This window comes from Lagenorhynchus albirostris, chromosome 15 (genome assembly GCF_949774975.1).
Source record: "Lagenorhynchus albirostris chromosome 15, mLagAlb1.1, whole genome shotgun sequence".
NCBI lineage: Eukaryota > Metazoa > Chordata > Mammalia > Artiodactyla > Delphinidae > Lagenorhynchus > Lagenorhynchus albirostris.
This window is the reverse complement of record NC_083109.1, coordinates 72,759,301-72,787,157: the sequence shown is the minus strand read 5'-3', so window position 1 is coordinate 72,787,157 and position 27,857 is coordinate 72,759,301. Positions and strand designations below refer to the sequence as shown.

At 52.5% G+C, this 27,857-nt stretch overlaps 3 protein-coding genes across 12 annotated transcripts; 1 reads left to right on the top strand and 2 right to left on the bottom strand.

The window, feature by feature from the left end:
* Positions 1 to 7,869, bottom strand: AHSP (alpha hemoglobin stabilizing protein). 5 transcript variants are annotated; one of them, XM_060122991.1, is made up of 4 exons: positions 6,908 to 7,292; positions 895 to 991; positions 612 to 690; positions 1 to 363 (listed from the first exon to the last, which is right to left on the bottom strand). In XM_060122991.1, exons 3-4 carry the CDS (start codon positions 684 to 686, stop codon positions 160 to 162), a joined length of 279 nt encoding a protein of 92 aa, XP_059978974.1. In that variant the 5' UTR covers positions 687 to 690; positions 895 to 991; positions 6,908 to 7,292; the 3' UTR covers positions 1 to 159. The 5 variants fall into 5 exon arrangements, with proteins under 5 accessions (XP_059978974.1, XP_059978975.1, XP_059978976.1 ...); XM_060122992.1 differs by lacking the exons at positions 895 to 991; positions 6,908 to 7,292 and adding an exon at positions 7,822 to 7,869; XM_060122993.1 differs by lacking the exons at positions 895 to 991; positions 6,908 to 7,292 and adding an exon at positions 7,451 to 7,541.
* Positions 7,042 to 22,493, top strand: RUSF1 (RUS family member 1). 5 transcript variants are annotated; one of them, XM_060122973.1, is made up of 13 exons: positions 7,108 to 7,471; positions 7,682 to 7,796; positions 11,953 to 11,998; positions 13,630 to 13,662; positions 13,745 to 13,850; positions 16,067 to 16,168; positions 18,232 to 18,341; positions 18,421 to 18,605; positions 18,679 to 18,736; positions 19,110 to 19,180; positions 19,857 to 20,000; positions 20,111 to 20,188; positions 21,070 to 22,493. In XM_060122973.1, the coding sequence occupies exons 1-13, from the start codon at positions 7,172 to 7,174 to the stop codon at positions 21,165 to 21,167; spliced, it is 1,446 nt and encodes a 481-aa protein (XP_059978956.1). In that variant the 5' UTR covers positions 7,108 to 7,171; the 3' UTR covers positions 21,168 to 22,493. The 5 variants fall into 5 exon arrangements, with proteins under 5 accessions (XP_059978960.1, XP_059978959.1, XP_059978958.1 ...); XM_060122974.1 differs by having other exon boundaries at positions 7,116 to 7,471; positions 18,271 to 18,341; XM_060122975.1 differs by lacking the exon at positions 19,857 to 20,000 and having other exon boundaries at positions 7,093 to 7,471.
* Positions 21,435 to 27,857, bottom strand: SLC5A2 (solute carrier family 5 member 2). Of its 2 annotated transcripts, XM_060122957.1 has the most exons (14): positions 27,732 to 27,857; positions 27,125 to 27,196; positions 26,944 to 27,048; positions 25,888 to 26,052; positions 25,472 to 25,577; positions 24,686 to 24,766; positions 24,305 to 24,534; positions 23,857 to 23,992; positions 23,512 to 23,619; positions 23,235 to 23,385; positions 22,945 to 23,113; positions 22,654 to 22,869; positions 21,767 to 21,896; positions 21,435 to 21,688 (listed from the first exon to the last, which is right to left on the bottom strand). In XM_060122957.1, exons 1-14 carry the CDS (start codon positions 27,855 to 27,857, stop codon positions 21,462 to 21,464), a joined length of 2,022 nt encoding a protein of 673 aa, XP_059978940.1. In that variant the 3' UTR covers positions 21,435 to 21,461. The 2 variants fall into 2 exon arrangements, with proteins under 2 accessions (XP_059978940.1, XP_059978939.1); XM_060122956.1 differs by having other exon boundaries at positions 21,435 to 21,896.

Below are 27,857 nucleotides of genomic sequence, written 5' to 3'. Positions count from 1 at the left end.
AACCACCAAAACCAGTACTGGTCTTTATTGAGGTGTCAGAGTGCAGTAACACCATGAAGGGGCAGAGCCTGAGGCCTTGAAGACACAGAGGCAGCATTTAAGGGTCTCAGACAAGCCTGGGTCTCCCGGCTAGGAGGAAGGCAGCCTGCGATCGGGCGCTCACAAGGACTTCAGGAAGTTCCTGTATTTGTCCAGGAAAGAGGCAGACAGAGTATTCAGCTCTTGCCGAAGCTCCTGCACAGCCTTGTCCTGCTCTTGCTGCTCCCCCACCATCTGCTTCCTATAATAGCTGATGTAGAAGTTCACCCAGTCATTCACCACAGTCACCATGTCTTCTTCAGGGACAACAGGAGCAGAGAAGACCTGGGGGGGGGGGGTGGGATTGGGATAGGGGAGGTCAGGATTTGGCAAGGGAGACCACGCTCGGCCATGTGATTCAGGGATAACCACAAACTCTGACATCCTCTTTTCTCTGATTTGTATTACCTGTCTCTTGTTGTTTCCATCAACTCAACCATTACCCTCCCAGCTCCAAATTATTCTCCCTTCTCTGTCCTCGCCCACCTCCCAACGCTCCAGGCCTGTCCTCTGAAACAGAGCACCAGACTTACCTGCTGATTTAGCAGAATGTTAAATTCCTTCATTCCTGTAGCAATGAGATCCTTATTGGTTTGAAGAAGGGCCATCTGCCTGATTAGAGAAAGAGATGGAATTTAAGTATCTTTTTCTCCCAGGGTATTTCCCCCAATCTCCTCACTCCCCTTAAGCATCCCTGGGGCCCTGCAGGGTCACCTCCCCTCCACCACCTTTCAAACCCTGCCCTGCTCTGAGATCACATTTCCCCCCAGGTTGGCTCACTGTCAGGTCCAACAGTGCTATGTATAGACGTCTCACCCACACTTTTCAGGGTCTGGATGTCCCTCTGTACCAAGCTAGATGTAGACAAGGAGTCCAGTGTCAGCCAAAGAGGGAAACGCCCTGCATTTAGGTCCTGAGGGAGGGTGATAGGTCAACCAGGGGAGGGGAAGGAGGGAGAGGCTTCCCTGAAATTAGAAAGATAGCAAAGCCAAGAGAACAGATAAGCGGGGAGACCCAGAAAACCAAACCAGGGATAGAGCCATGCCCTCTCCCCCACATCCCAGGATCCAGGCTCCAAACGCTAACGAAACTTAACAGTAACTGTTAGATGTCCTGTTACGAGAAAGGCACTTTTAAAATCATCCTAACAAGTGGTGGCAATTATTCTCCCAATTCATAGGTGATATATTAATAGCAGCTAACATTACAGTCATCATTTGTGCCAGGCACTGTTTCAAGCAAGTATTAAGGTATTTATTCTTGGGAGTTCCCTGGTGGCCTAGTGGTTAGGATTCAGGGCTTTCACTGCCATGACCTGGATTCAATCCCTGGTCAGGAAACTGAGATCCTGCAAGCCACATGGCATGGCCAAAAAAATAATAAGAATAAGTATTTATTCTTATGAAAACTCTTGTTAGGCAAATTCCAATAACAGTCATATTTTGCAGATGAGCCTTCGGTAAGATGGGGAGGACTGGACTCTACTAGGCTGAGTTCCACAGGAATGGAGACACACGTGTCTTATTCTCTAACATATCATCAGGTACTTCACAAAGCAAAACTACTTCTTTTCTTTTTTTAAAATATTTTCCTAATGTTTTCCATTTTTAATAGATTTTTTCAAATTTCAAAATCACCATATAATAACTGAAATAAGTGAAACATTATAAAAATTCACACTGATAAGTGGATCATTTTTGCTCCCTCCCCCGACAAAGTAACCAGCATTCAAGATGTGTGTATTTCCTGTCCCATCTTCCTCCATTCAAAAACCAGTTTTCATAGGCACCTATACACTCATGGCTTGTTGCTCTGCTTTTTTGTTTATAGCATTATCTTAATTAATACACAGCAAATGAACGTCCTTTTGGTGTACGATGTTTGGATTTTAATACGTTAGATTCATGTAACTACTACCACAATCAGGATACAGAACGTTTCCATTGCCCCAAAACTCCTTTGTGCTACCCCTTTGTAGTCTCATCCCTAAATCCTGCCGACCACTGATCTGTTCCCCATCACTACAGTTCAGTGTTTTTGAGGATGTCTTATGATGGAGTCATACAACATCTAACCTTTGAGACTGGCTTCTTTCACTCAGAATAATGCCCTTAAGCTCCATCCAAGTCGTTTCAAGTAGTAGTGGGTTGTTCCTTTCCATTGCTAAGCGTGCATCGTATGGACGCACTACAGTTTGTTTATTCATTGACCCACTGGAGGACATCTGGATTGTTTGCAGTTATTGGCAAGTATGACTAGAGCTGCTATAAATATTTGTGTACAGATGTTTGTGTAAACGTGTCTTCATTTATTTAGGGTAGAAAGTATGTGTTACCACTAGGAGAAATAATTGCAATACGACCTGACCAAAAAAAAAATGTATACAGGGCTTCCCTGGTGGCACAGTGGTTGACAATCTGCCTGCTAATGCAGGGGACACGGGTTCGAGCCCTGGTCTGGGCAGATCCTACATGCCGCGGAGCAACTAGGCCCGTGAGCCGCAGCTACTGAGCCTGCGCGTCTGGAGCCTGTGCTCCGCAACAAGAGAGGCCACGATAGTGAGAGGCCCGCGCACCGCGATGAAGAGTGGCCCCCCGCCTGCCACAACTAGAGAAAAGCCCTCGCACAGAAACGAAGACCCAACACAGCCAAAAATAAAATAAATGAATAAATAATAATTTAAAAAGCCAAGCATTTGAAGCCCTTTAAAAAAGAATGTATCCAGAATTTAACATAAACTCTTGATAGTTCAATAATAAGACAGCCCAGTTTTTTTAAATGGCCAAAAGATTGGAACTGGCACTTCACAAAGAAGATATACAAATAGCCAATAAGCACATGAAGAGATGTTCAACATTATTATTCATCAGGAAAATGCAGATGAAAGCTATAATGTGATACCACTACATACCCACTACAGCTCCTGCAAGTTAAAAAGACTGATTAAGTGTTGGTAAGGATATAGGACAACTGGAAATCTCATACATTGCCAGTGGGAGGGTAAATGAAATGTCTGAAAAAACTATTTGGCGAGTTCTCATAAAGTTCAACATACACTTACCACGTGACCTGGCAATTCCACTCCTAGGTGGAGTCCATACACGTCTACAAAAATACTTACATGCAAATGTTCATAGCAGCTTTATTCATAATAACCCAAAACTGGAAACAACCCAAATGTCCAATAACCAGTGAGTGCATATACAAACTGTGGTATATTCATACAATGGAATACTACTCAGCAATAAAAAGAAAAGACTGGGCTTCCCTGATGGCGCAGTGGTTGAGAGTCCGCCTGCCGATGCAGGGGACACAGGTTCGTGCCCCAGTCTGGGAAGATCCCACATGCCGCGGAGCGGCTGGGCCCGTGAGCCATGGCCGCGGAGCCTGCGCATCCGGAGCCTGTGCTCCGCAATGGGAGAGGCCACAATGGTGAGAGGCCCGCGTACCACAAAAAAAAAAAAAAAAAGAAACAGACTAATGGTACTCATGACAACATGGAAGAATCTCAAAGTCATTATGCTGAGCAAAAGAAGCTAAGCATGAAAGATCATATACAGTATAATTCCATTTCTATGAAATTCTAGAAGAAGCAAAAATAATCTATAGTGACCAGAAAGCACATTAGGGGTTATCTGCGATCAGAATACAAGAGTGGACATTAAAATGTACAGGTGCCCAAGAGAACTTTTTTAGATAATGGCAATACATATCTTGACTATGACAAGCATTCTTATATACTGTTAGTAGGAGTGTAAATTGGTAAAGCTTTTTAGAGAGATAGTTTGACAATACTTGTTCAAATTAAAATACACATACCCTTCAGCCCAACAATTCTGCTTTGGACTCATTTTAAAGAAATATTCATATTCAGTGTACAGAAAGGCCTGTACAAGGAATTTATCATACCTATTTGTAATAATGAAAAAAGCAATGTGGGGAATCTTTATAGAAACTATGGCACATTCACACCATGGCATGACATGCAACTATTAAAATAAATGAGGTAGCTACATATGTGCCGTCAAAGACAACGTTAAGTGAACTATAATTAGAGCAGGCTACCTCAGGCTGCGAGTACGGGAGAGGGGATTAAATGTAAAATTATATTTCTCTCTCTGTCTCTCTCTCTCTCTCATGGTAAATAATGTTTACTTCTGGGCATTGACTGGTATTTGTTGAAAAATGGAAAGAGGGATAAATGTCAAGGGAGAATTTGACCTTCTCCATCTATATTATTGTTTGAATTATTTTACAGTGAGAATGTGTCCTTCCATTATTTTTATAATACGTAACAAGAATACAAAATAAAAAAGAAAGAAACAAGATGGTATAGTTCTGAAACCCTTAGCCTCAAATTGGACGCCTGCCTCAGGGCCTAGAAGAGTAGCAGCTTCTCACTAAATATCTGTTGAATGAATAGGAGAATGAATGCTTATGCCACTTTTCAGCTCTGTCACCTTGTTGAAGTCACTTCACACATGCAAACCCCAGTTTCTCTGTTTAAAGGAGGAATGAAATAATACCTATGAGGGTTATTGAGAAAATAAATTCATTCATTCCACAAATAGGTATTTGGCACCTGCCTTGTGCCAGGCCCTGGGAATGCATCAGTGCCAAAGACGAAGTTTCTCTTCTCTGGGAGCTTATGTTCTAGTTGGGGGAGTGAGAGGATGAACCGTAAGGGGTGAAGTCTGAAAGATGGAGCAGGGCCCAATCTACAGAGCTTCATGGGCCATGACAAGAAGTTCATGTTTTATTTTCAAATATGAAGGAAAGTCATTGAAGGGTTTGGAGGAGAATATTGCAATCCTCTTCCATAAAAGTAACAGGAAGCTGCTGAAAGGTTTTGAGCCGGGGAGTTTTAAGCTGTGTAGGGAGTAGACCATAAGCGGGTAGTTGTGGAAGTGGGGAGATCAGTGAGGATAAAGTCAAGGAGATGAGCAGCTTGGAGTGTTCTGCCCGGTGCTTACTATACTGCTGAATGCAGGCTGCCAAGAGGTCTCAGGGGGTAGGGGAAGAGGAAGCATCCCTCATCTCTTTGTCAAGCCACTGATCTGGACACTGGGGTTGCAAAGAAGTGTATGAGTCCTTGTCAGGCACTTACAGTCCACTTGGGAAGACAGGACTCAGATCCCTAATAAAAGCAAGTACAAACTGGCTCCAGAAAGCATATGCTAAGCATTAAATAAGTTCTACAGTGAACAAGGGTTGCCATGGTCTCTGAGCAGGGAGAGGTCAATGTGGACAAAGATGGTCAGTAAAGCCTAGAGGGTTGCTAAATAGTGTGACCGTATTTCTCAGTTTGCCCAGGATGGCTCCAGTCTGTTAGTCCAATGTGATTATTAACGGTGCCTCCTTTAAAGACACTCTCAAAAATCCTGATTTGGGGAATTCCCTGGCGGTCCAGTGGTTAGGACTCGGTGCTTTCACTGCCATGGCGCCGGGTTCAATCAATCCCTGATCTGGGAACTAAGATCCCGCAAGTCGCGCCACGCAACCAAAAACAAAAAATCCTGGTTTGGACAATATGTCATAGAGTAGTGCTGGTCATGAGGGCCCTGTGGAGCAAAGGGCCTCACATTTGAATACTTGACATTAACTCCAAATAATGGTCAACACTTAAATAGCATGCACTAGGTACCAAACATAGTTTAAGAGCTTTACACATACGACTCATTTAATCCTCATCCCAACCCTATATGGTAGGTACTAGTATTATTCCCCTTGTACAGGTGAGGAAACTGAAGGACAGAGGGGTGAGAAACGTGCCCAAGGTCTCACAGATACTAAGTGACAGAACCTGCCCCCAAACTAAAGCCCTCTGGTGGAATTCATTCCTGGAGGTTAGTGTCAGTTCAATATACCCAGAGAAGCTAACATTTAAAATATTACACGTTTGTATCCCTTCAATTTTTCACTCTCACAGGAACCACACAAACAAGCAAAAAATCAAATGCCCTGGGTCTACCTCAGCCTCAGAGACTCTGTCTCGCTTTTAGGTAAGGTGAGGTGAGGTGGAAGAGCATTCCAGGCTGAGGTCCAAGAGAAAGATGATAGTTAGGGAGAATCAGAAGTTTCAAGCAAGGAATCAAACTGTGAGGGTCCAAGAATGCTGGGCTAAGGAACCAGGATATTTTATTTTCTGAAGAAAAGAGAACGCTTTTAGCAAATTTCTATTTTGAAGGCAGTACATCGCACTAGATGGGAAGGAGGAAGGGAGAGAAGAGAGGGAAAGAGAAAAAGAGGTGAGTTTGGAGGGAAACACTGTCTTTAGACTTCTCCCCAATTTCATAGACCCTCTCCCCCAATAAACACAGAAGAACTTCTTGCCTATTTCTCCTATTTGCTGACACTATTCACTACAATCCCTTCATTTCCTTGCTCCTCAGAAGTTCTTAGGATCCCTTCAGAAATAATACTCTTCCAGTCAGGAAAGGCTGAAGGGCTAAAAATTTCTAGTGGAGGGCCAGAGACGCCCAGAAGGAAAACAAACCCCCCCAAAAAACACAAACAAACAAAAAGGGAAGCTTTACAGGGCCTCAGGGATCATCTGGTCCAACTTCTCATCATGCATGCATTCATTCATAAATATTATCTCTTTTACGCACCTACTATGTGTTGGGTACCCGGGAAAGAATAGGAGTAAAATACAGGCCCTGGCTTCACAGCAAGGAAGCCACCTGAGAACCAGAGAGGGACACTGAGCTGCCCAAAGCCACACAGCGAAAAATTCTGTGGCCGCACCGGGTCTCAACACGATTCCCTAGGGACGCCCTCTTCCCTTCTCCCCATAACTGTAAGTCGGGGGTCACAGCAAAACAGGTACCTCCAGGGCTTGGCGGGCCAAAAGGCTCCCGCGGCCCCAGACAAGATGCTACAAAGAACCAGGACCGGGACCAGCCCCGAGGGGTCGAGGCGGGGCCGGGAGGTCGGAAAGGAACCATCTGGTTCCTGGGCTGGCTGGAAGAGTACGCGGAGGCAGGAGGCCCTTTCGCGAAGGAATAATGCCCCTCTGCAGCTGCCGTAGCCGAGCAGGACGCGTCTTCCGGCCACGTTTCTCTGCCCGCGGAACTAGAGGGAGGAATTCAGGATGGCATATGTTGCCAGGAGTGAGGCCCCACTGTGCTCCGAGCAGTTCGGCTCCGGGACGGCCCGGGGCTGCCGCGCCGCCGCCGACGGGAGCCTGCAGTGGGAGGCCTGGGGGCGGCGCTGGTGGGGGTTCTCTGGGGCCTTCACAACGAAACCCGGAGGACGAGATGGGGGCGAAAGGGTGGCTCCCGGGACGGCCGTCCCACCTCTTTCGCGGCTCCTGGCTGTCTTCCTGCCTCAGGGCTTCCCCGATAGCGTCAGCCCGGACTATCTGCCCTACCAGCTGTGGGATTCCGTGCAGGTCAGCCCGGCCGACTGGGGACGGGAGCGACATGTAGCCGGGGCAGGGGAGACAGCGCGCCGCCTCTCCCTCCCCGCTTACAGACTGGACACTGAGGCCCAGAGCCGAGCTGTGACACGTCCCAGGCCACACACCCAGGAGAGCTGATAACAGGTCTTAGACCTCCATGCTCCTGCGCCCACTCCTCACCCCACTTCTTTTCTTCTCCAGGCCTTTGCTTCCAGCCTCTCGGGTTCCCTGGCCACCCACGCAGTCTTGCTGGGCATAGGGGTAGGGAACGCAAAAGCCTCTGTTTCAGCTGCCACGGCCACCTGGCTCGTGAAAGGTGAGCTGGACCCCTGGAGTCTCACCGATCGCTCCTCTCAGCTCTGCCATTTCTCTGTCCACTTTTTCCTTCGGCTGGGAAGCCCAGCCCCTATTTTCCCCTTCTCCCAGTGTTTTGGCACCTAGCTCTGGGCTCTGATGAGTATGTTTACTTATGCATTCCTGTCTGATTAGATCCGGGAGCCAAGCCTCCCCACTTCCTAGAAGAGTGCCTTGTACCTCGTTAAAAAACAAAATTCAACTGAGTAAATTTTTCTATTGGCTTTATTGACGACTGACTAGTAACCCATGGCGGGAACACCCTCATCCCGCCCACTAGCCTCGGTAGCTGCACTCCGTTCCCCATACGGACTGTGCAGTGTCCCTTAATCATCTGGAGCCCAGATCCCTAAGTAAACCGTCCCCTCCCCTTTACTCCTAATCTGTGGAGGACTGCCTAAGAGTTTGGTTATTGAATAAAACTGCCAACTGCCTTGGGTGTGGGAAATTAGTTAATTTTAGACAGAAACAGTTTTGTAATAGGTCCTGAGTGGCAGAGAGGAGGTTTGGGGAAGGATGAAAGGCGTTTCATATCCTCTGGGATACTAGATGATACCATGAATAATAACTATAGTAACTGTCTGTTGAATGTGTACCGCTTTTTGAAAAACCACTAAAGGGGGGGGGGGAAGATACAGTTTGGTACTGTGCTACTTAGAGAGTGAAGTATAGAAGAAAAGGGAAACTGCCCACATCAGGAGGGCCAGTGGCTCTCTCCACCATCCTTTGTCTTTCACTGTTGTTCCCAGTGGAGGTTTAAATCAGACCCAAGGTAAGGCTCATTCTGCACCTGGCATCAGCCTGGCCACAGCTCTGGTGAGCCTCCGTGGACCTTTTGGAGAATCTGGAGGCTCCTGCTTATACCCTTACCATGAAGACGAGCATACTGTCCAAATGTGAGTCACTGCTGGAAAGAAGCCCTTTCTCTGAGACTGCATATCAGTGGAGAAGTGGTGGTGATCTGTGCCTCTTGTCCTAGTTGTCTCTTCTTTTAATAATAATAGTTCCTGAACAGTACTTACTGTGTACTGGTCTTTAAATGTCCTGACTCAGTCTTCACAATAGTTCTGAGACGGGTATTGTCATTATCTCCATTTTATAGATGGGAAAACTGAGGCACAGAACGGTAACTTGCCCAGGGTCACGGATGTGAACCCAGGAGGTTTAGTTCCAGAGTACATTTTCATACCACCGCACTGTGCTTAATTTGGATCTTTTCCATTCCTCTCCTATTGGTTAATTGTTTGGAATGCAGTGGGAGCTTGGGTGAGTAGTTCCATGTCATTTCTAAGCACCCTAGTCTTATCACCAACATGTTGCTTATGTATGTCTTCAGCTCAGGCAAGTTATTAAGAAAAAAATAAGACCATTTTAAGATGTGGAAAAATATCCTCTTACTTTAAAGCCTGTTGTTGATATTAAAGGAAACCCCCTTAACTAGAAAGGATATTACAAACTTGTTTCCATCAAACATGGGAAATTTGTATGCGGAGCTTTATATAAGAAACTCCCTTGGAATTTTTTGATGTGGTCACTTTTAGTTACAGATCTCTTAATAGAACATGATGTTAATTGTCATAACTAGCAATAGTAATACTACTAGCAGCCAATATTTTGCCAGCTGAGTGTGTGCCAGGCGTTTTGACGTGTAATATGTAACTTAATCTCTGCGGCAGCCATATTAGTTAGATGCCTTTATGAGTACCTTTTTCAGAGGGGGAAGCTGAGGCACAGAGAGGTTTAGTAACTTGCCTAAGGTCACATAGGGCCAGGATTTGTACCCAGGCCCACTGACTCCTGTGTCCCACTCTTAACCACCCACTCTTTGGCCAGTTAGGATTTCAGAGTGGAGCCGAGTACAATTTATGGACAGTTGATCCCTTACTAGGACTCAAAATTTTGAGATCTTACAGCATGGCCAGTTGTAAGTGAGGCAGAGAGGAGCAGGCGGGAATTAAGTTTCCTGGTCTAGTGGACAGTGTTGACTTTCAGCTAATAGGGAGGATGTATGTCACTGCGTCCTATTGCCAACCTCCAGATTCTGACAAGGGCCCTGCAGACTGCCTCCGTTGAAAGATAGAGTAGGCCCCTTTCTTGTGTGAAGAAAATACATACCTGATTGGCAAAGACTGTGCAGTCGGAGGGAAGAAAAATAGTCTGGCCCTGTGAGCTCTCACCCCGTAAAAGTAACCTTGCCATGTTCAGAGTCACTAAAATGATCCAATACAAAAATCTTGAACAATGAAAATCTTGTGTAGAATTAAAAGTACTTGAAAGGAGGAGTGTGGGTGAGTGACAGCGGGAGGAGGCTTCTCAACCCACTCTGGGAAGTATAACTTCCATGGACAGAGGGGACAGAAATAGAGAAGCCGAGCAGGCCGGATGGGAAATGTGTTGTACACACGCCTCTGAATGAGGCAGCTGCTACTCAGCCCCAGCCAACTGGAGCGGTAAGGGGAAGCAGGCCTGGTGCTGCCGTGTCTTCAGGTTCTTCTCGGAAAGCTGTAAATCCAGATTTTCTTGAAAATGCCCCATTTTCGTTTATCAATCTTCGAGCTTCAGTTGCTTCATTTAAAGGGGATGATCCCTTAAGCTCGTAGAATTGTTGTGACGATTGAAAGACTTGGGTATTTCAGGTTTCTGCCAGAGTGCTTAACGGTCTCCTTCAAGTCCAAGGCTGGGTAAAGATGTCTAGCTAGAAGGGGTCAATGCCCAAGGATGGCCGCCGTGGCAAGAGGAGAATGAGGAAGGCTGGCCCATGTCACCACCTTTATATGTCGTGGGACGTTCTCATCCCTCCTACCCACAACCTAGTTCTCCTTCTTGCAGTCCCCCACTTAAGGGTCCCTTCCCTCAAGCTCAAACAAGCTAAGGGTCCTCTGCCCGCTCTGCCTGTCCTTCCCAGTGCCCGCAGTGTGAGGCCTTCTCAGTTTGATTCTGGAACAGTCCTTCTTTGTGATCCCCCTGCTGGGCTTAATGAGTACTACTCTCAGTATAAGGTAGGGTCTAAATCAGTGGTGGGCAAACTTTCTGTAAAGGACCAGACTGTAAAGATTTCACACTTTGCAGGCTGTACAGTTTCACTTGCAGCAACTTGATTTTGCCATTGTGTTATGAAAAAAGCCATAGACAGTCTGGAAACAAATGAAACAGCTGTGTTCCAGTAAAACTATTTACAAAAACGGCGAAGAAGCCCACAGACCACCGTTAACTGACCCTTGGTCTAAATCAGTGTTTTTCGTAGGGGCTGCTGTCTGCTTTTACTCTGGCTTTTGAGCCTGGAACCATGACTCTGGCTCACTGTGGTGCCCCCCAGGCCTCACGGCAGTGGGTAGCCAAGAAGCACTTGTGCAAGTGAAGGTCTAGTGGATTCCAGAGACCTCTCTGACTCTCCCTAGTCTGAGGAGGCCTCTCCCTCTGCCCCACACTCCCAGCTCGCTTGTCACCAACCTGCAGTTCAGATCCTTTTTACTTGTTTATACTCTGATGACCACCTGTGGACCCACTGCGCAACCTAAGAGCTAGAATATCAACAATAACCTCTGAACTTTCCACACAGAATTTCCTGCTTTTTATAAAAATAGTTTTACCATATAGATATATATACCCAAACACTATATTGTTTAGTTTCAGTCGTTTTCGAGCTTTATGAAGAGTGTACTGTGCTGTATGTAGTCATCATGACTTACTTTTTCATGCAGGATGATAATACTAGGATTCATCCATGCCGATGTGGGTAATTGTGGTCCATTAGATTTTCACTGCTGTCTAGTATGCCCCTGAGTAAATGTACCAGAATTTGTTTATGCATTCTCCTGTTGATGAGCATTTGCATTATTCCCAGTTTTTTGCTGTTATAAACAATGCTGCAAAGAATATTTCTGGTCCGTGTCTCTTGGTGTGCATGGGTACCTAGTTCTCTGGGGTACATGCTGAGGGACTGCTAAGTCTAGGCACTTCTGACCCCATAATGCAGCTACGTCTGTCTAGAACTTATACCAGACTGAGCTTCCAAGGGCAGCGATCCAAGATGGAAAGCCATCTCAGTGCCAGGCTCTGCCAGGCCCTACAGCCCCCAAGGCTCTTGCTTGTTCCTTACCGATGCCTCTCTCCCCCAGATTCAACTGGCATGCTGGGCCGCATCATCTTTGCCTGGTGGATGGGGTGAGTTTTTCTTCCCGATCTGCAGACTTCTAGCCACTCTCCCTAGACAGGAGTCATGTCTTTCTCAGCCCTGGCTGTATTTTCAGCTCCCCCTCTTTCCTACCAGTCTCCAGGGGCGGAGAGATTTAGCAGATATATCAGAGCTAAGGAGTCTTTAGTGAGTACCCAGTACAGGTGACTTGCCCGGGGTCACCAAGCAGTGAAGCCACAGAGCCATTACCAAGATGAGATCTGCCTTCAGGAGCACCGATTTGCCCCTCTGCTGCCCATCATGGAAAAACACAGGGAGCCACAGGCTCTGAGCATCCTCTGGGGGCCTGTTAAAAGAGAAGCTTGGATGGGACAGTGCTTAGCCCAGAAGGAATACCTTTACTCCAGAGGCTACTGTGGCGGCTTAGATACTTGGTTGGACTTTGCTAAGCTGAGTGGGGAGTGGGCTTGGGTAGGTTATCAGGATCCCTGTCCGACGTGGGATCCACATCACCATTTATCTAGAAGGGATTGAGGGTGTCGTGCTGCCTGCTTCCTCCTTGAGTCACTACTGGGTGACCTCAGGAGTGAGTTAGTATCTGCCATCAGTCGTGGTTGTGAGGTGCAGTGAGCTATGTAAAGTGCTTAGCACATAATAAGTGTTCAGTAAACACCAGCTGCAATTACTAACCCTAACTGGGCCTTACCAGCTCTCTGTGTATCCTCTCCAATCCTTATAATAACTGTGTAGACTAGGATTGAATGTGTACCTTTTCCAGATGTGAAGCAGACCAAGTCACACAGCTTGTAAGTGGTGAGATGGGATTTGAACCTAAAGCCTGTGGTCTTTCTGTGGCATCAGGCAGAGCCCAAGACCAGGCCCACGTGTTCTAGTCCTGCCTTTGCCATATATTTGCTCCATCAGGAGTTCCCCATGTGTGTCCCATGCCCCGTCCAGGAATGCTCCCTTTCCCTCTAGGAGATTTCAAATGAAGGGTCAGGGCTAATGCTGCAAATTGTGAGCTGGGCAGGGGGCTGCAGCATCTCCTGCCACTGGGATCTTGGAGAAGTAGTCCCTGGGGGTTTGTGCAAGGGCCACGGTGTCACTCGGCCTGCAGAGGAGGGAACCATCTGCGGCATCGTGTAATAGAGATATCCTAGGCTGCATGTCAGAGCCTGGCTCTTTCGGCCTTTTCCCCCCACTCCCATCTGATCCGAGGGAAGTCATATCCCTCTCTGGGCTAGTTGTCTATAACATGCAGCGTAGTGTGTACACTAAATGTATTGTTTATAGAATATGTGGACTTCTTGCTGGATACCTTCTATGAAGCAGAAGGAAGAGGAGGGGAGTTGGCAGAGGACCCCAGGGATGACCTCTCTCCCAGGAGGACCCGAGGGTGGGGAGCAGCCACAAGGCAGTCAGCTTTTTCCTTTGGTGCCTCATGGGTTAGTAACGGGGAAATATGAGTGACCACTGAAGGTCCTCCCAGCTAATGGCATTTCAGGCAGCAGTGACAGGGTGTGGGGACAGATGTCTGGCTGGGGTGTGGGTTTTCCTGAGCCCTTTGGACCTTTCCAAGGCATAGGAATGGCCTGCACTGCCCACAGGCTGTGTTTTCTCCTTAAATCCAAATTGCAAACCAACCTCTCCTCCCCCACAGGAGCAAAATGGACTGTAATGCCAAGCAGTGGAGGTGAGAAGGGGCTGGAACTGAGGGGAGGGGAGTCTTCTAGTGTGAAGGTCTCTGACCTCTGACCTCTTATCCCCTCCCCCAGGCTTTTTGCCGACATCCTCAATGATGTAGCCATGTTCCTCGAGATTATGGCTCCCATATTCCCCATCTGTTTCACCATGACCATCTGCATCAGCAACCTGGCCAAGGTACCCCCCTCTGGGGCACCCCTGGACCCGAGATCCCTGCCCTGGTGGTGGTATGTGCGGGCTCGCTTGGGGCCCACAGGGGATCCCCGCCTGGGCTCAGTGTTCAAGGCATTTCTAGAAGAGTGAAGAAGTTCAGGTGTTTCTTCTGGGACTCAGCCATGTACTCTGACCCTCCTCCAGCCAGACAGCCTCTAGAGCCTCAGAGAGTCGGTCTAAGGCAGTGTCTGGAGCCACGGGACTGGCGAGGGAGCTCCGAGCTGAAAGAGAGCACGGGTGGTCCAGTGTCAACACCCTGGGACCAGCTCCCTGGCTACCTTTCATTCTTTCAGTAGAATATTTAGGGTCCCTGCTGCATGTTCGGCACAGAATACAGGCCCTCCCATCTTTGATAGAAAGCCACACATAATTAAATATTTATCGAGTGATAGCTATAGGTATTCCAGATGAGACGTGTAGGGGGCTGCAGGAGGGTTCAGCGGGGGATCTGGCCTGGTCCAGGGATGCAGGAAGGTCTTCCCTGGGGCTGGGTCCTGAAGTATGAGTGTGAGGTACAGCGTGGGCGTTCTGAGCAGAAAGAACAGTGCAGGTCAAGGTCCAGTGGCAAGACAGAGCACAGACCGGACAGCAAGGCTGAAGGGGTGATTGGGCTGAATCCAAGCTCTTCTCTGCCAGGCTGCTCACCCTCATGATTCCTTCAAGTTGGCCTCATTCAGATGAGGAAACAGGCCTAGCAAGGTTCGGTAGAGCTCAGCCTGTCTTCCCCACAGGGTTAAGTACCTGGCACAGAGTAAAGAGTCTTAAGAAGATATGTAAGACCCATCTTAAAGGCCCATCCATCTGTTCAGAATCACTTGTGTTTCTCTGCTGGGCACTACTGATATTTAGGATTTTAGGAACAGTTCTTTGTGGTGGAGGCCACTGAGCTTCCCTGGCCCAGGCACTAAAAGCCGTGAGCACCCCGTCCCCCTCCAGGGCAGGCGACCACAGAGAAACCAAGGATTGTGACCTCTGCCTAATTCTGCACTAAGCTCCGCCTTGCGGGCCTCAGTCTCTTCATCTGTCGAATAAGGGACTCGAACAGGGCCATGAACTTCCCCTTCCCCACCTTCCCGCCCCTCCCTAGAGTTCCAGCACCTCCGTCCCTGAGGTGCACCAACCAGAAGCCTGGTTGTCACCCATGCCTTCATCTCCTCCCCCTTTACCTGTCACCCTCAGCTAAACCTCCATTCATGTCTGTTATTTGCCCTCTTAAATCTCTCCAGTCCTTTCACGCCTCCATCCCCATCTCACCTGGTGATTCTTTGCTGCTGAAAAAGCACAGTTATTTCCTAGGTCATCTCCGTGCGTCTATTCTCACCCCTCTTCACTCCTTCTCAGAGCAACCCCATAGTCCTTATTAGAGTGGAAATCAAATCAGGTCACTTTCCCTGTGCCCATTGCTCTTGGTATAAAGACCTTACAAGGCTTGGTAAGTTCTATGTGATCAGGTCCCCGCCCATAACTCCAGCCTCATTTTGATCCACATTCCTCTTACCTGCAAACAAACACTGCCTATGTAACAACTCGTTTATTTGTTTACCATCTGATGATTTATAAGCTTCATGAGGGCAGGGGTTGTACTGAAGTCTCTCACAGCACCTAAATCTGTATCTGACATCTAAAAAAGATTTGATAAACATGAACGAAGTCAGTGACCCTAATCGATGAGCTCTCCCATCTCAGAGGGAGAGCCCTAGGAGGTCAGGGCCACTGGTGTGGGTTTGGAACTGGCCTGGAAGGCTTGGCTAGGCCTCGACTGGGGCAGGAAGAGAGTGGAGTTAGTTCCAGGTAGGCAGAATGTAAGCACCAAGTTGGAAACCAGACTTGGCTCTGCAAGGGGGAGGGTGCAGCCAAAGCAGAAGTTGGAGGCTGGGGAGGTTCTGGGCTAAGAATGGTCTGTGGGCCTCCACCTTGCGGGGAGAAAGTGAGTTTCCTTGGGGCTGGGTCCACAGGGTGGTGTGACAGGCAGACCTTCAGTTTTCTCCTGGAGCAGGACAGGGGAGGTGGGCCTAGTGGAAATGCAGGGTGAGAACAGGAGACCAGGGACGGCATTCAGGGTTTTGCTGCGGGGTGGCCTGAGGCCCAGTTTTCTTAAACTGGTTTGAGCCATTTGTTTGGCTCACCCACAGAGCAGGTTATGGCCACTCTGACTTTCACTCTTCCCTTTCCCGACCCAGTGCATTGTGGGCGTGGCTGGTGGGGCCACTCGGGCCGCACTGACCATGCATCAGGCCCGGAGAAACAACATGGCCGACGTGTCAGCCAAGGACGGCAGCCAGGTGAGCAGCCAGAATTGGAGGGATGGTGGGGGGTGCGCGGATGTACCGGAGGGGGGCAGACATCAGACCGAGCCACGATTTGGGCATATGAAGAGAAGCACCTGAGAGCTCCTACGGGGCGGGGTGGGAGACAGGCGGGAGGAAATGTTGCTTCTCCCTGCTCTGACTCTTAGGATAGGTAGTCGGTGTGAGGGCTCGGGCTCGGGCTCTGGCGGCAACAAGTCCGAGCTGGTCATCTCAGCCCCTGCCTGCTGCCCTTGAGGCCGAGAGGGAGCCCTTGCCCTGGACCTCACCCTCTCTAGGCAGAGCCCCACCCTGGGAGGTGCATGTTCTGACCCCATGAGGCCCCACACGTTAAAGCGCCTGGCATGTGAGGAGGCCGGAGTCACTGCAGAGGCCTCCGCTGGGCAGTTTAGCAAAGCCCTTCCGGCCCAGCCCTCACCTGACCAAAGGAGCCTGAAGTGGAGGTGGAGGCACCCTCAGGCTGAACCCTTCAGGTATCGCCTCCCTCCGTACCCTGGTGCTAAGAGCCTATGTGCACTGCATCGTTTACCTCACACCAACCTTCTAAGGTGGATACTGTTATCATCTCTCTTTTACAGATGGGGAAAGTGAGGCCCAGGGTGGTCACAAGTGTGATGGTTTTCTTTGACACTGAAGCAATTTAGAAACCTCTGTTCTCTCCAGTCCTACTTTCTGGCCTTCTCTTATATTGTTTTATTAAATAGAATTTCATTAAAAAATTGACTAACTCCTTTCAATAATATTAACACAAGCTAATGTTTTTTAAACATTAACCATGTGCCAACTATTTCATGTGGATGAACTCATTAAATCCTTACAGTGGTCTTGTGCAGGGCTGTTCATTGTTGCCACTCTACAGATGAGGGGGGAAAAGGCACCGAATGGTCAAGTCTCCCTGGGTCCCTTTGGGCACATCCCTTCTCCCCGGAAATGGTTGGATGAGTTCTTCCCCATTATCACTTCCACAGGTTGTTAGGGAGGGGAAATAAGTACAACCAGCCCCGTGCCTGCTGTCTCACCTGCCCTCTTTCTAACCCCCAGCCCCTACCACCCCCAGATGCATTTTCCAAGGCCCCAGGGCTTCCTCAGTTCACGGAGGCAGTAACATCAGTGGGGCAACGAGACGCATGCTCAGCCCCAGACTCAGCCCCTGCTTTCTGCTGATGTTGCTTTGCTGCCAGTTGATGTGGCTGCTGGAAATGACTGTTCCCACCTGGGGGAGGGGAGGTCCCTCTGCCCCTGAGCTCCAAGGCCCCTGATCCCCAGTTTACTGTCACACCCACAGCCTTTATTTCCATGGCCCACCCCTTTGCCAGGACGACTGGGTAAGAAGAGCTGCAGTCTCAGGCCCCCTCTGTGCCAGGACCAACTCTCCCCGGGAACCCCGTGGTCAGGGACACCAGTCCAGACTCCTCCTCTCTCATGATGAGCTGGGGGGCGGTGGCCAGGGGTCTTTTCCACTAGGGTAACCTCAGTCGGGCCCTCTCGGGCCATCAGAGGGTCTGATAATATTGATTCTCAAGGGAAGTTTGGATCTTGTGCTTTTCTTCCTGGGTGGTTCCTTGACCCCTTTGCAAAAAGCATCTGCTGGTTACTGGGCGGATGGACCTTTTTTTCTGTTTTTCGGGGTTTTTTGTTTGTTTTGGCCACGCTGCATGGTTTGCAGGATCTTAGTTCCCCGACCAGGGATCGAACCCATGCCCCCTGCAGTGGAAGTGCAGAGTCCTAACCACAGGACTGCCAGGGAATTCCCTTTTTTTTTTTTTTAAACCACAAAATAAAGTAGTTTTACTCTGTGGACATTTACTTGCCTGAGTGTAGGGCTACACTTTGACTCTTGCAAAACAAAGAAGGCATGTTCCACAGGCATTCCAAGGGCATTGCACCTACCTGGGCAGAGAAGCAGCTGGTATCTTAAATGACAGCTCACTCATCAAAAACGTTAAAAATTTCCTAGGCACCCTTATCAGTGTAGGGAGTGTCTGGGGCAGGGAGGGGTGTGGTGAAAGGCACTCAGGGGTATTCTTTCTGGCCTGGAGGGGAGCCCTCCAGCTCCCATCCCCTCTGCCATTTTCCAGGAGACGCTGGTAAGCCTGGCAGGGCTCCTGGTCAGCCTCTTGATGCTTCCCCTGGTGTCAGATTGCCCTAGGTAAGCTGGGACCAAGGGCAGGGAGGAGGCGCCCCGCTGGGCCTCTGCTCCCGTTGACCACCTCACTCTGTCACCCCAGCTTAAGCCTTGGCTGCTTCTTCCTCCTCACTGCCCTCCACATCTACGCCAACTACCGGGCAGTCCGGGCCCTTGTCATAGAGACCTTGAACGAAGGCCGGCTCTGGCTGGTCCTGAAGCACTTCCTTCAGCGGGGAGAGGTACTTGGCCCCGCTTCAGCCAATCAGATGGAACCGCTGTGGACAGGTGAGCCAGCCCCTCGGTTTCAAGTTTCCTATGTCTCCCCCTGCCTGGGCCTCCTGACTCCAGCTTCCCACAGGTTTCTGGCCATCTCTGTCTCTATCCCTGGGGGTCCCCCTACACCGTGTGACTTCCAGGTGAGTGGCCCAGCATCTCCCACCCATCACCACGGTCACCCCCTCCCCACACGGGCTCCCTGTTCTGATCATACACTGGCCTCCCCAAACCAAGCCCCACCTCTCTGGTTCTCTATTTCCACCGAACAGACTTGGGGGTCAGTGTGGGTGCTTGAGGGCAGCACGTGTATGACATGAAGTAGATATAAGGGATCTTATATTTGTTGGGTGCAGGAAGAAAGGAAGGGTTGATGCGGGGGAGGGGTAACGGCTGAGGGCTGGATGGCAAGGAGGTGCAGGACAGTTAGGGTTAACAGGTGGATCTGCAGTTGACTGGGTGGTCACTGCTGCCTTTGTCTTCTCCTCCCGCACTGCACGCTCTTCTCTCCTTCAGTGTCTTTGAGCTGCAAAAGCTGGTTGAGGGGCACCAAGAACCCTACCTCCTTCGCTGGGACCGGTCACAAAGTAAGTGTGCCGCGTTCCCCCAGCTTCCGACTCACCCTCCCGGGCTCAGCCCCTCATTCCTCCAGCCCCAGGGCCCCAAGCCCTGGACACGTGCTGGACAGTTTGGAGTCTGCCTAGTGTCCTGAAGGGAGCTCTAGACTAAGACTGGATGCATTCAGCTTATAGCTACATGCCCCAGTGAAGTTCCCTTTACCACTCTGTAAAATGGCGCTAACAATACCTGCCTTATTAGCTGCAGGGTTTTCATGAGGATCAAATAAGGTGACTATGTAAAAGCACTTTGTACATTGCAGCACACTCAGATAAGGTTAAGACCTTTGGTTATCCCTGAGGAACCACTTTCCTCTCCTAGCCGGGGTCACCTCTTGAGGAAACATGTACTAAAGTTTACTGGTCTGCTGGTCGTGTGTTAAAAGCTGCTTATTCTCACTAGCCATTAAAGACGAGCAAAATAAACCCACCTCAGGGAGCTGCTCTGAAGTTGTATCTTGGAAATTACTTGGCCGGAGCACTGGGGAGCAACATGAGATGAAGTTGGAAAGGAAAGGGTGAGAGATGGCCTTTCATGCCAGGCCAAGGCCTTTGGGCCAGACAGGGATGAAGCAGGCTGGTAGGCCTGAGAGTGTTTGGGGACGTGGCCCTTCCCTGGTACCAGTCTGTCCCTGGGTCTCTCCAGACCAGGTACAGGTTGTCCTGAGCCAGATGGCAGGCCCTGAGACCATTCTGAGGGCTGCCACTCACGGACTGGTGCTTGGAGCCCTGCAGGGAGATGGACCCCTCCCAGGAGAGCTGGAGGGACTGAGGAACCGAGTACGGGCTGGTAAGCGCCTCACAATCTAGGCTGCTTCTGACTCAAAGCGGGGTGGAGAGAGGAAGGACCCTGTTCGGCTTGGGGAACCCAAGAGCTTCTGGTTCTTCACCCCACTCCAGGTCCTGAGAAAGAGAGCTGCGTTATCGTCAGGGAGACCCACCAAGTGTTGGACAAGCTATTTCCAAAGTTCTTGAAAGGTAATATCCTTCTGCTTCATGGCTCCTAGGCCTTCTCCCAGAGGCCCTGCCTACCCCCATCCCCACCCCTTCACCTAGAGGGTGGAAGACCTGAATTTCTGTCTGTAATCTCAAGTCTGGACCTCAGTTTCCCTGTCTGCAGGATGGGGAGGTTAGGATGGTCTCTGAGGCGCTGTCAGTGTTGACAGACTATGAATCCCAGTTGGCATTGGAGAATGGTGGGCGGGGGGCGGGGTAAGGCTCACAAATTACTGATGATGCTCTTTCATTTAGCACCTACTCCATTCTGGTCCTTTTTCATGTGCTGCTCAATGAATTCTTGCTACAACCAGATGAGGTTTTAGGCTCATTTTATGCCAGAGATTACCCAGCAGAAGCAAGGGGAACCTGAGCAGTACACCCAGCCCATGCTGCTCCTTCCCCCTCCCCGGGGTCAGCCCAGAGTCTCCTCCCCAGCAGTATCCCTATGCCCCCTCCCCAGGGTCAGCCCAGAGTCTCCTCCCCAGCAGTATCCCTATGCCCCCTCCCCAGGGTCAGCCCAGAGTCTCCTCCCCAGCAGTATCGCTATGCCCCCTCCCCAGGGTCAGCCCAGAGTCTCCTCCCCAGCAGTATCCCTATGCCCCCTCCCCAGGGTCAGCCCAGAGTCTCCTCCCCAGCAGTATCCCTATGCCCCCTCCCCAGGGTCAGCCCAGAGTCTCCTCCCCAGCAGTATCCCTATGCCCTCTCCCCAGGGGCAGCCCAGAGTCTCCTCCCCAGCAGTATCCCTATGCCCCCTCCCCAGGGTCAGCCCAGAGTCTCCTCCCCAGCAGTATCCCTATGCCCTCTCCCCAGGGGCAGCCCAGAGCCTCCTCCCCAGCAGTATCCCTATGCACTATCCCCAGGACTGCAGGATGCGGGCTGGAGGACTGAGAATCACCAGCTAGAGGTGGATGAGTGGAGGGCCACATGGCTCCTGTGTCCAGAAAAGAAGCTCTTGTGAGCAGCCCAGCCAGAGGCCCAGGTCCCAGGACAGGAGCCTGGAGCAAGGACACTTTGGCCACAGCAGGACCTGGGAAAGGCAGCTTTATTTTTGCTTAGGGGCACTGGTGTGGCCATTTGGCCAAGGAAGTGACTACCAATCAGATGGACTGGGCCCCAGGCAGAGACAAGGTGGAGAGAAGGGGTACCAGGGCCTTCCCCCGCACTCTCCTGCCCCAGACCCTTCTCACCATTGCAGGCTCCCCACCCCCACTCGCTGCAAGGCTGTGGCTCATGGCATCCGACACAGTTGACCTCAGGCATAAAAGCCCCAGAGGAACGTGGCCACGGCCATCATGAGCAGGGCATTGAGGTTGACGACTCGGGCCCAGCTTGGGTCCTCACTGATGTCCTCCAGTCGCCTGGCTGCGGCAGCCATCTCCTCCTGGGTAGGGCGTGGGGGACTGCCTGCCCCAGCCCTGCTCATTCCACAGAACCAGAGCAGGCACTGGCGGAACAGGCCTGGTGCTGGGGACAGGGGCTCTGGGAGAAATTGCAGCCGTACAGTTAGTCTGCTCCGCCAGCTCCCCCGCCCCAACTCCCCCCCGGGCAGTGCCTTACCCTCCATCTCCACCGCGTGCTCAGGGCGCCCGTTCTGTACAGGGGCTGAGGTTGGACCTTCTAGCTCCTCAGCATCCAGGTCCTCACGCTCCTCCTTGCTGTACCGGAGACTGAAAACCAGGCGGTGGAGCTGGGGAAGGGTGGGAGCAGGGACCAAGTGGAAGTGCTGTTCCCCCACCCCGAACCTGGAGGTCCCCCGTCCACACCGGCACTCCCTCACCTCCCTCTGTCCAGCCTGCACACCCACCCAGGCTCACTCCAGGATGACCTTCCATGGCTGCCCTTTGCCCTCAGGCTAAACCCAAGCTCCTCAGCTGGGTGTTTAAAGCTCTTGGCCCTGCTCAGCCCTCTGCTTCATCACCGTCTACACTCATGATTGTAGTACTTTAGTCTTACAGCCCTGCTAACAGTGTTCCTTCCTGTGGGTGTTCGCTCACAGGGTTCCCTCCTGCTGCCTTTCCCCTTCTCCACCTGTGCGTTCCTGCCCATCCTTCTGGGCCCACTTCTTTTGTCCTCCCCCCAGTCAGCTCTGCCCTGGGCCACCTGCCTTGCCACAGCACAAGACCAAACCCTTTTGGGGCTTTCAGGTGGTACTCTGTCCCTCTCCGCCACCAGTCAGACCAAGACTCAGGGGGGCTTTAACCTCCCCTACAGTCTTCTTCAAGCCACCTCCAAAGCACCTCAAATAAATGTGATTTAAATAAAAACATTGTACTTGCTTTGCAAATGAAGCTTCAGACTGGACTGTCAGCCTGCCCTCACCAAGCCTCAGTATAGAAATTCAGGTGCTACCCACTGGGAGTTCTGGGAAGCAGGCTGGCCGACTGCTGGTGGAGAGGGCCCGCAGCGGCCCACGTTTGTTGCCTGGTCCAGAGGCCCGTACTTACGTGCTTGCGCGGGATGGGTGGTGTGCACAGCGAGACCACGAGGGTGAGGAGGCCGGAGCAGACGAAGAGCACGATGGCGAAGTAGAGGTAGTGCACGCGGCAGAGAAGTGCGGGGCACGCCGAGGGGCGCACGCAGCTGCCCGAGCCAAAGGAGAACTCGGGAACCAGGCGTGCCAGACCCATCAGCAGGCCCCCGATCAGCCCCCAGAAGGCGCCCTGCGGGGCCAGAGAGCGCATCAGCCTCGGGTTTCCAAGTCCGGCCCCGAGCTCCCAATGAGCACACACACTCACCTTCTCATTGACGCGGGGCACGAAGAGCGCCAGCACGAAGACGGCCGACACCGGCGGCGCCAGGTAGCTGGAGACCGACTGGATGTAATCAAAGAGCTGCCCGCCCTGCGCCGCCTGTACCACGGGAAGCCAGGCCACCGACACGGCCACGATGAACACCACCCAGAGCCTGCGGTGGACGGCCATCAGGTGGTTTCACCCAGGACCCCGTCTCCCCCTGTCCCTACGAGTGCTCCCTGCCCCCACCCGGGGCTGATTCGTGGGGCAGGAGATGGAAAACCCAGGCCCACCGTCCTACTAGCAGCAACTCGCGGTCGCCCGCGCGGGGCCGCAGGCGCGTGTAGATGTCCATGGTGAAAAGCGTGCTGCTGCTGTTAAAGATCGAGGCCAGCGAGGACATGAGCGCGGCCAGCATGACCGCCAGCATGAGTCCGCGCAGACCTGCGGGCCGACGGAGCCGTGAGTCTGCGGCCACGAGGGGGTCCCGGGAGGGTGCGGGCTGGGCGAGGGGTGACTCCTCCCACTGGCGCCTGTGGGCAGCGGGGCAACCCGGGGGCCCGCCCTCACCGTTGGGCATGAGCTTCACGACGAGCCGCGGGTAGGCGATGTTGGAGCACCCCACCTCGGTGCCACACACGCGCTTACACACCTCTGGCACCACGCACGCCACCTCGTCTGCGGGAAAGGGCACGACGCGGCTATGGCGGCACCGGGTCTGAACCTTCGGATCCCAGAAGTGGGGACGGGGAATCCCAGTGGAGGAGAGATGGGCCCCCCGGGTGGGAGGTGGGACTGGGTGGCCCAGATCTTAGGACGGGAACGGAAATGGGAGACAGGCACCTGTATCCTTGCACAAGAAAGGGGCTGGATGGGGCACAGGACTCTCGGTCGGGGCGGGGTTGCAGACGTTACCCGGGTAAAGAATGCGGCTGATCATGCCCGGCATGACCATGAGGAACATGGGCATCAGCTTCAAGTAGCCGCACAGGATGCAGCCCGCCTTGATGTGGGTCAGGTTTTTCCCAGCCAGACAGCGCTGCACTATGACCTGCGACGAGGGGCGTTCAACTACCTGCGTCCAGTCCCGGGTACCCCGCCCCTCCCGCCTTACCTCAACTCGCAGCTCTAATCCAGACCCCGCGGCTGGCCCATCGAAGCGGGCAATTCAGCTCCAAGCGCAGACCCTGACTCGGATCCGGCTCCATCTGGCTTAGCTCTAACTGGCGGGCTTCCCGTTCCCTCGGACCACGCCTTCTACCTGGCTTCCCAGATGGGTTCAGGCTCCACCCATCTCAGCTCCGCCCACCGCCATTCCAGTTCTGCCCCAGCCTCGCTCGTCGCGCAGGCCGCGACCCCGCACCTGGTCGCTGCACCAGTACCAGCTTGAGACAATGGTAAGCCCCAGAAGCAGCGCAGGCCACGGCAGGTCCCCCGTCACAGGGTCCCGGAGCAGATGGTAGGAGTCGGGCCGGGGTAGATAGCAGGAGCTGGAGATGTTGCCCACCGCCGGATCCTCGGACACCGTCAGGGACGTCATTGCCCCCAGGTATTTGTCGAAAAGCCCCGAATACCCGCCCACCTCGTGGAAGGCTGTGAGGGCAAAGTAGTTAGGGGACATGGTGCCCGCGACAGGGCCCTCCCTAGGACCCACATGTCGCAGACGCGCGATGTCCCTGCTCCCAGGTGGAGAGATCTGCGAACTGTGACCTCTGCGCCCCTCCCCCATCGGCTGAGCCCGTACCGTAACCCATGAGGACGAAGGCCCCCGCGAGAATGACGAAGGTCTGCACCGTATCCGTGTACATCAGCGCTGCCAGCCCTCCTGCAATGGCCTGGGTCAGTGGAGACAGCCCAGACAGGCTGCCACTAGTACATACAGTGTCTTTGTGCGAATTGGAAAAGGGCTTCCCTTTCCTGGAGGGCAAATTTCAAAAGGATGGCCCATTCCCTGGGCTCACGCACTCCGGCATCAGGAGGCAGGGCTGCGTGAGCACAGTGGGGCTGAGTTTTAGACCCCACTAATGCCAGGTGCCCACGTGCAGGACTTCCACTACAGGCCCTCCTCTCAGCCCCAGTTTTCTCTTCTGTGTGATAGGAGGAGGTGATTCTCTAAGGTCCGATTCTCATCCCATTCGAAGGGACGGGCCCCTCAAGCCGGCCTTGGTACCAGGCCCCACCCACGCTGCTCCAGCGTCAGGCCTCAGGCACCACCCCAGAATCCTCCAACCTGCACTGGGTTTGGTGAGCCTTGGGGTCTGGCCAAGTCGGCTCTCCCTTCCCAGGTGTTCAAGAGCTGTTAAATCTTCCTTTTTGCCCAGGCCCAGGACGGGCTCAGATCTCTGAACTTCCAGACCAAATCCAAGGAACGTGGAGGGGGGGAATAGTTTGCTTTCCAAAGATTTAGGTCCTTCTCCTGCTTGGATCACATCACACTTAAAAACTTCTCCAGCCCGCTTTCCTTTGGTGACTCCCCTAAGCCCCGCCCACAGATCCACGCTCCCTTCCCTAAGCCCCTGCCACCTGCCACCTGTCACAGTGTAGATCATGGTGATGACCAGAAGCGCGATGACGGAGGCATAGATATTCCAGCCCAGAGCCTGTTGAATGAATACTGCCCCGGAGAACATATCCACCTTGGGGGGAGGAGCAAGCGCACAGGTCAGGACCCAGGGGCCAGGGTGGGGACCCAGGTCCACTTCCTACCCAGATCACGACCCTACGTGGCCACACCTCAAAGGTTCCCTCGTTTTTTGATGCCCTGGTCTTCCCAGATACCTCTCACTATGGTTGTCGCCCCAGAAGCCTATTCCTTCCAGGCCCTGCCTCCATCACGGTTCTTACAGCCATTGCTCCTTGGTCCCGCCTCGTCCAGGGCTTTCCAGAGACCTCCACTGGGTGATCCCACCCTACCAGGGTCCCGACCAGCTCCCCGCGCATGCGCACCGAAATCTTGGTGAAGATGTACAGAAAAAGCGAGAGCACGGACAAGTAGAGGCGGATTCGACGGCCGCCAAAGCGCTTGCGCAGGTACTGCGGCATCGTAATGACGCCCGCGGTCAGGTACACGGGCACGAAGAGCCAGCCAAGTAGCAGCACCACGAACAGCGCCTGCGGGCACAGCGCGACAGCTGAGGGTCACTCCCTGTGGGACATCCTGCCATGAGTGCGTCCTCGCCCCTGATGGGTCTGATGAACCTTCTTCTCTTGGTGAAAAGTGCTACTCCAACGCAAGGTTGCAGGAGGGGCCCAGAGGACACAGATGCAGATGTCCCTGGGCCCTGGTCATTAGGGACAAGGTCTTGATACTTTGTTGGGTCCTTAACTAGAGCCCTTCTTGCCCTGCCAGGCCGTGACCCCTGGCCATCCCTCCCAAGATGATCCCTATCCTCCTCATCCCCCACAACACACACACACCTGAATCCAGGCACAGAACCCTCAGGCTGACCCCCAACTTCTGCCTTCCCTCTCCTCTCCACCCACCCAAACCTTCTGTCCCTCAAGGCTCAGCTTGGAGGCCTCCTCCTCCAGGAAGCCCTGAGCTCAAAGCCCTGATTTTGCTGACCCTCCAAGGTGAGCCTCAGTCCCAGAGCTTCGTCTCCTGCCCCCTTCTGCAAGGGGCTTTCATTTAGCCTAGTGATCCTCACAGGCCACAGATTCAGAGAGCATCAGAAGAAGCACTTTCACTATCCTTGAGACTGTTCATCCCACTTCAGAGAGGAGTAAAATCAAGGCCACAGAGGGCATGGCTGGTCCAGGCTCACATAACAATAGCGAGTCAGGAGCAGGGCCTACCCCTGCCCTGAACGTGGTATCTCCCACATGCCTCTGCCTCCAAGCTGGCTGCATGAGCCTCCCTCGAAGCCCAACCCCACCTCACAGCTGGGAAGTCCCACCTCTGGTCTCACATCCCCACTTCTCCCGCCTGGAGCCTCTCCAGGTGTGACCCTTCCAGGGGTTCCCACGGGGAGGTGGGGGTTATTGGCAAAATGGGGCACTCACATTCCACTCAAATCCAGCCACAGCCAGGCCACTTGCCGCGCCCGTCCCTGCCAGGCCCACGAAATGGCCACTGCCGATGTTGCTGGCGAAGAGAGAGGCCCCGACCTGGGTGGCCAGAGGTTGGGGTGAGCCAGGCTGCTTCCTTAGGCCTCCACCCACTCCATAGCCCAGTCTCTCTCACCGGCCACCACGCCATGCTTCGTCCCGCCAGGAAGTAGCCGCCAACGGTGCCTCTGTTGGTTCTGCACATGGACTGGGGGACGGGAGTGGGGAGAGGCCTGGGTTTGGGGCACATCTTTGGACCTCATTAGCCTCCTCAACACATTCCTTGGCCTTGTTTCAGGCTGAAGATTAACCAGCGCACGGCTCCCCAGACGGACCACACCTGCACCCCCAGCCTCCTCCCAGGCACCCAGATCTACCCAGACCCTAACCTAGGGTCCGGTTCCCCAAGCCTGAGTGTGGCTGCATTCAGCCGCACTTTCCTGGGGACCCTGGATTTGGGTTTCTGGTCAGCCAGCCATTATGTAGAAGAGATCTCATTTAGAATGCTGTCCCGATGAAGACCCACCAACCCCTCAACTAGTCCAATCCAAAGGTGGACAGACAAGGCATGCATGAGTGTGGGCTGGGCCACCCTGGGGCTAGCAAAAGACTTACTTGCCCCCCACCCCGGGTTTCTCCCTCAAAGATCCAGGCATCCTTCCCCTACCACACATCAGGACTGTCCGAGACTTTTCCCCCAGGCTCCAAAAGCGGGCCCCCAGCAGCATCCCCCAACTTCTCACCCACAAGCCGACACCAATGACCAGCAGGAAATAAGCCGCAATGACCAGGATGTCGGCAGGGTTGTCAATTAGCGCCCTCTGTTCCCCCAGCCCTGGTGCTGAGCCTGCCTCTGTGTGTTCCTCCAT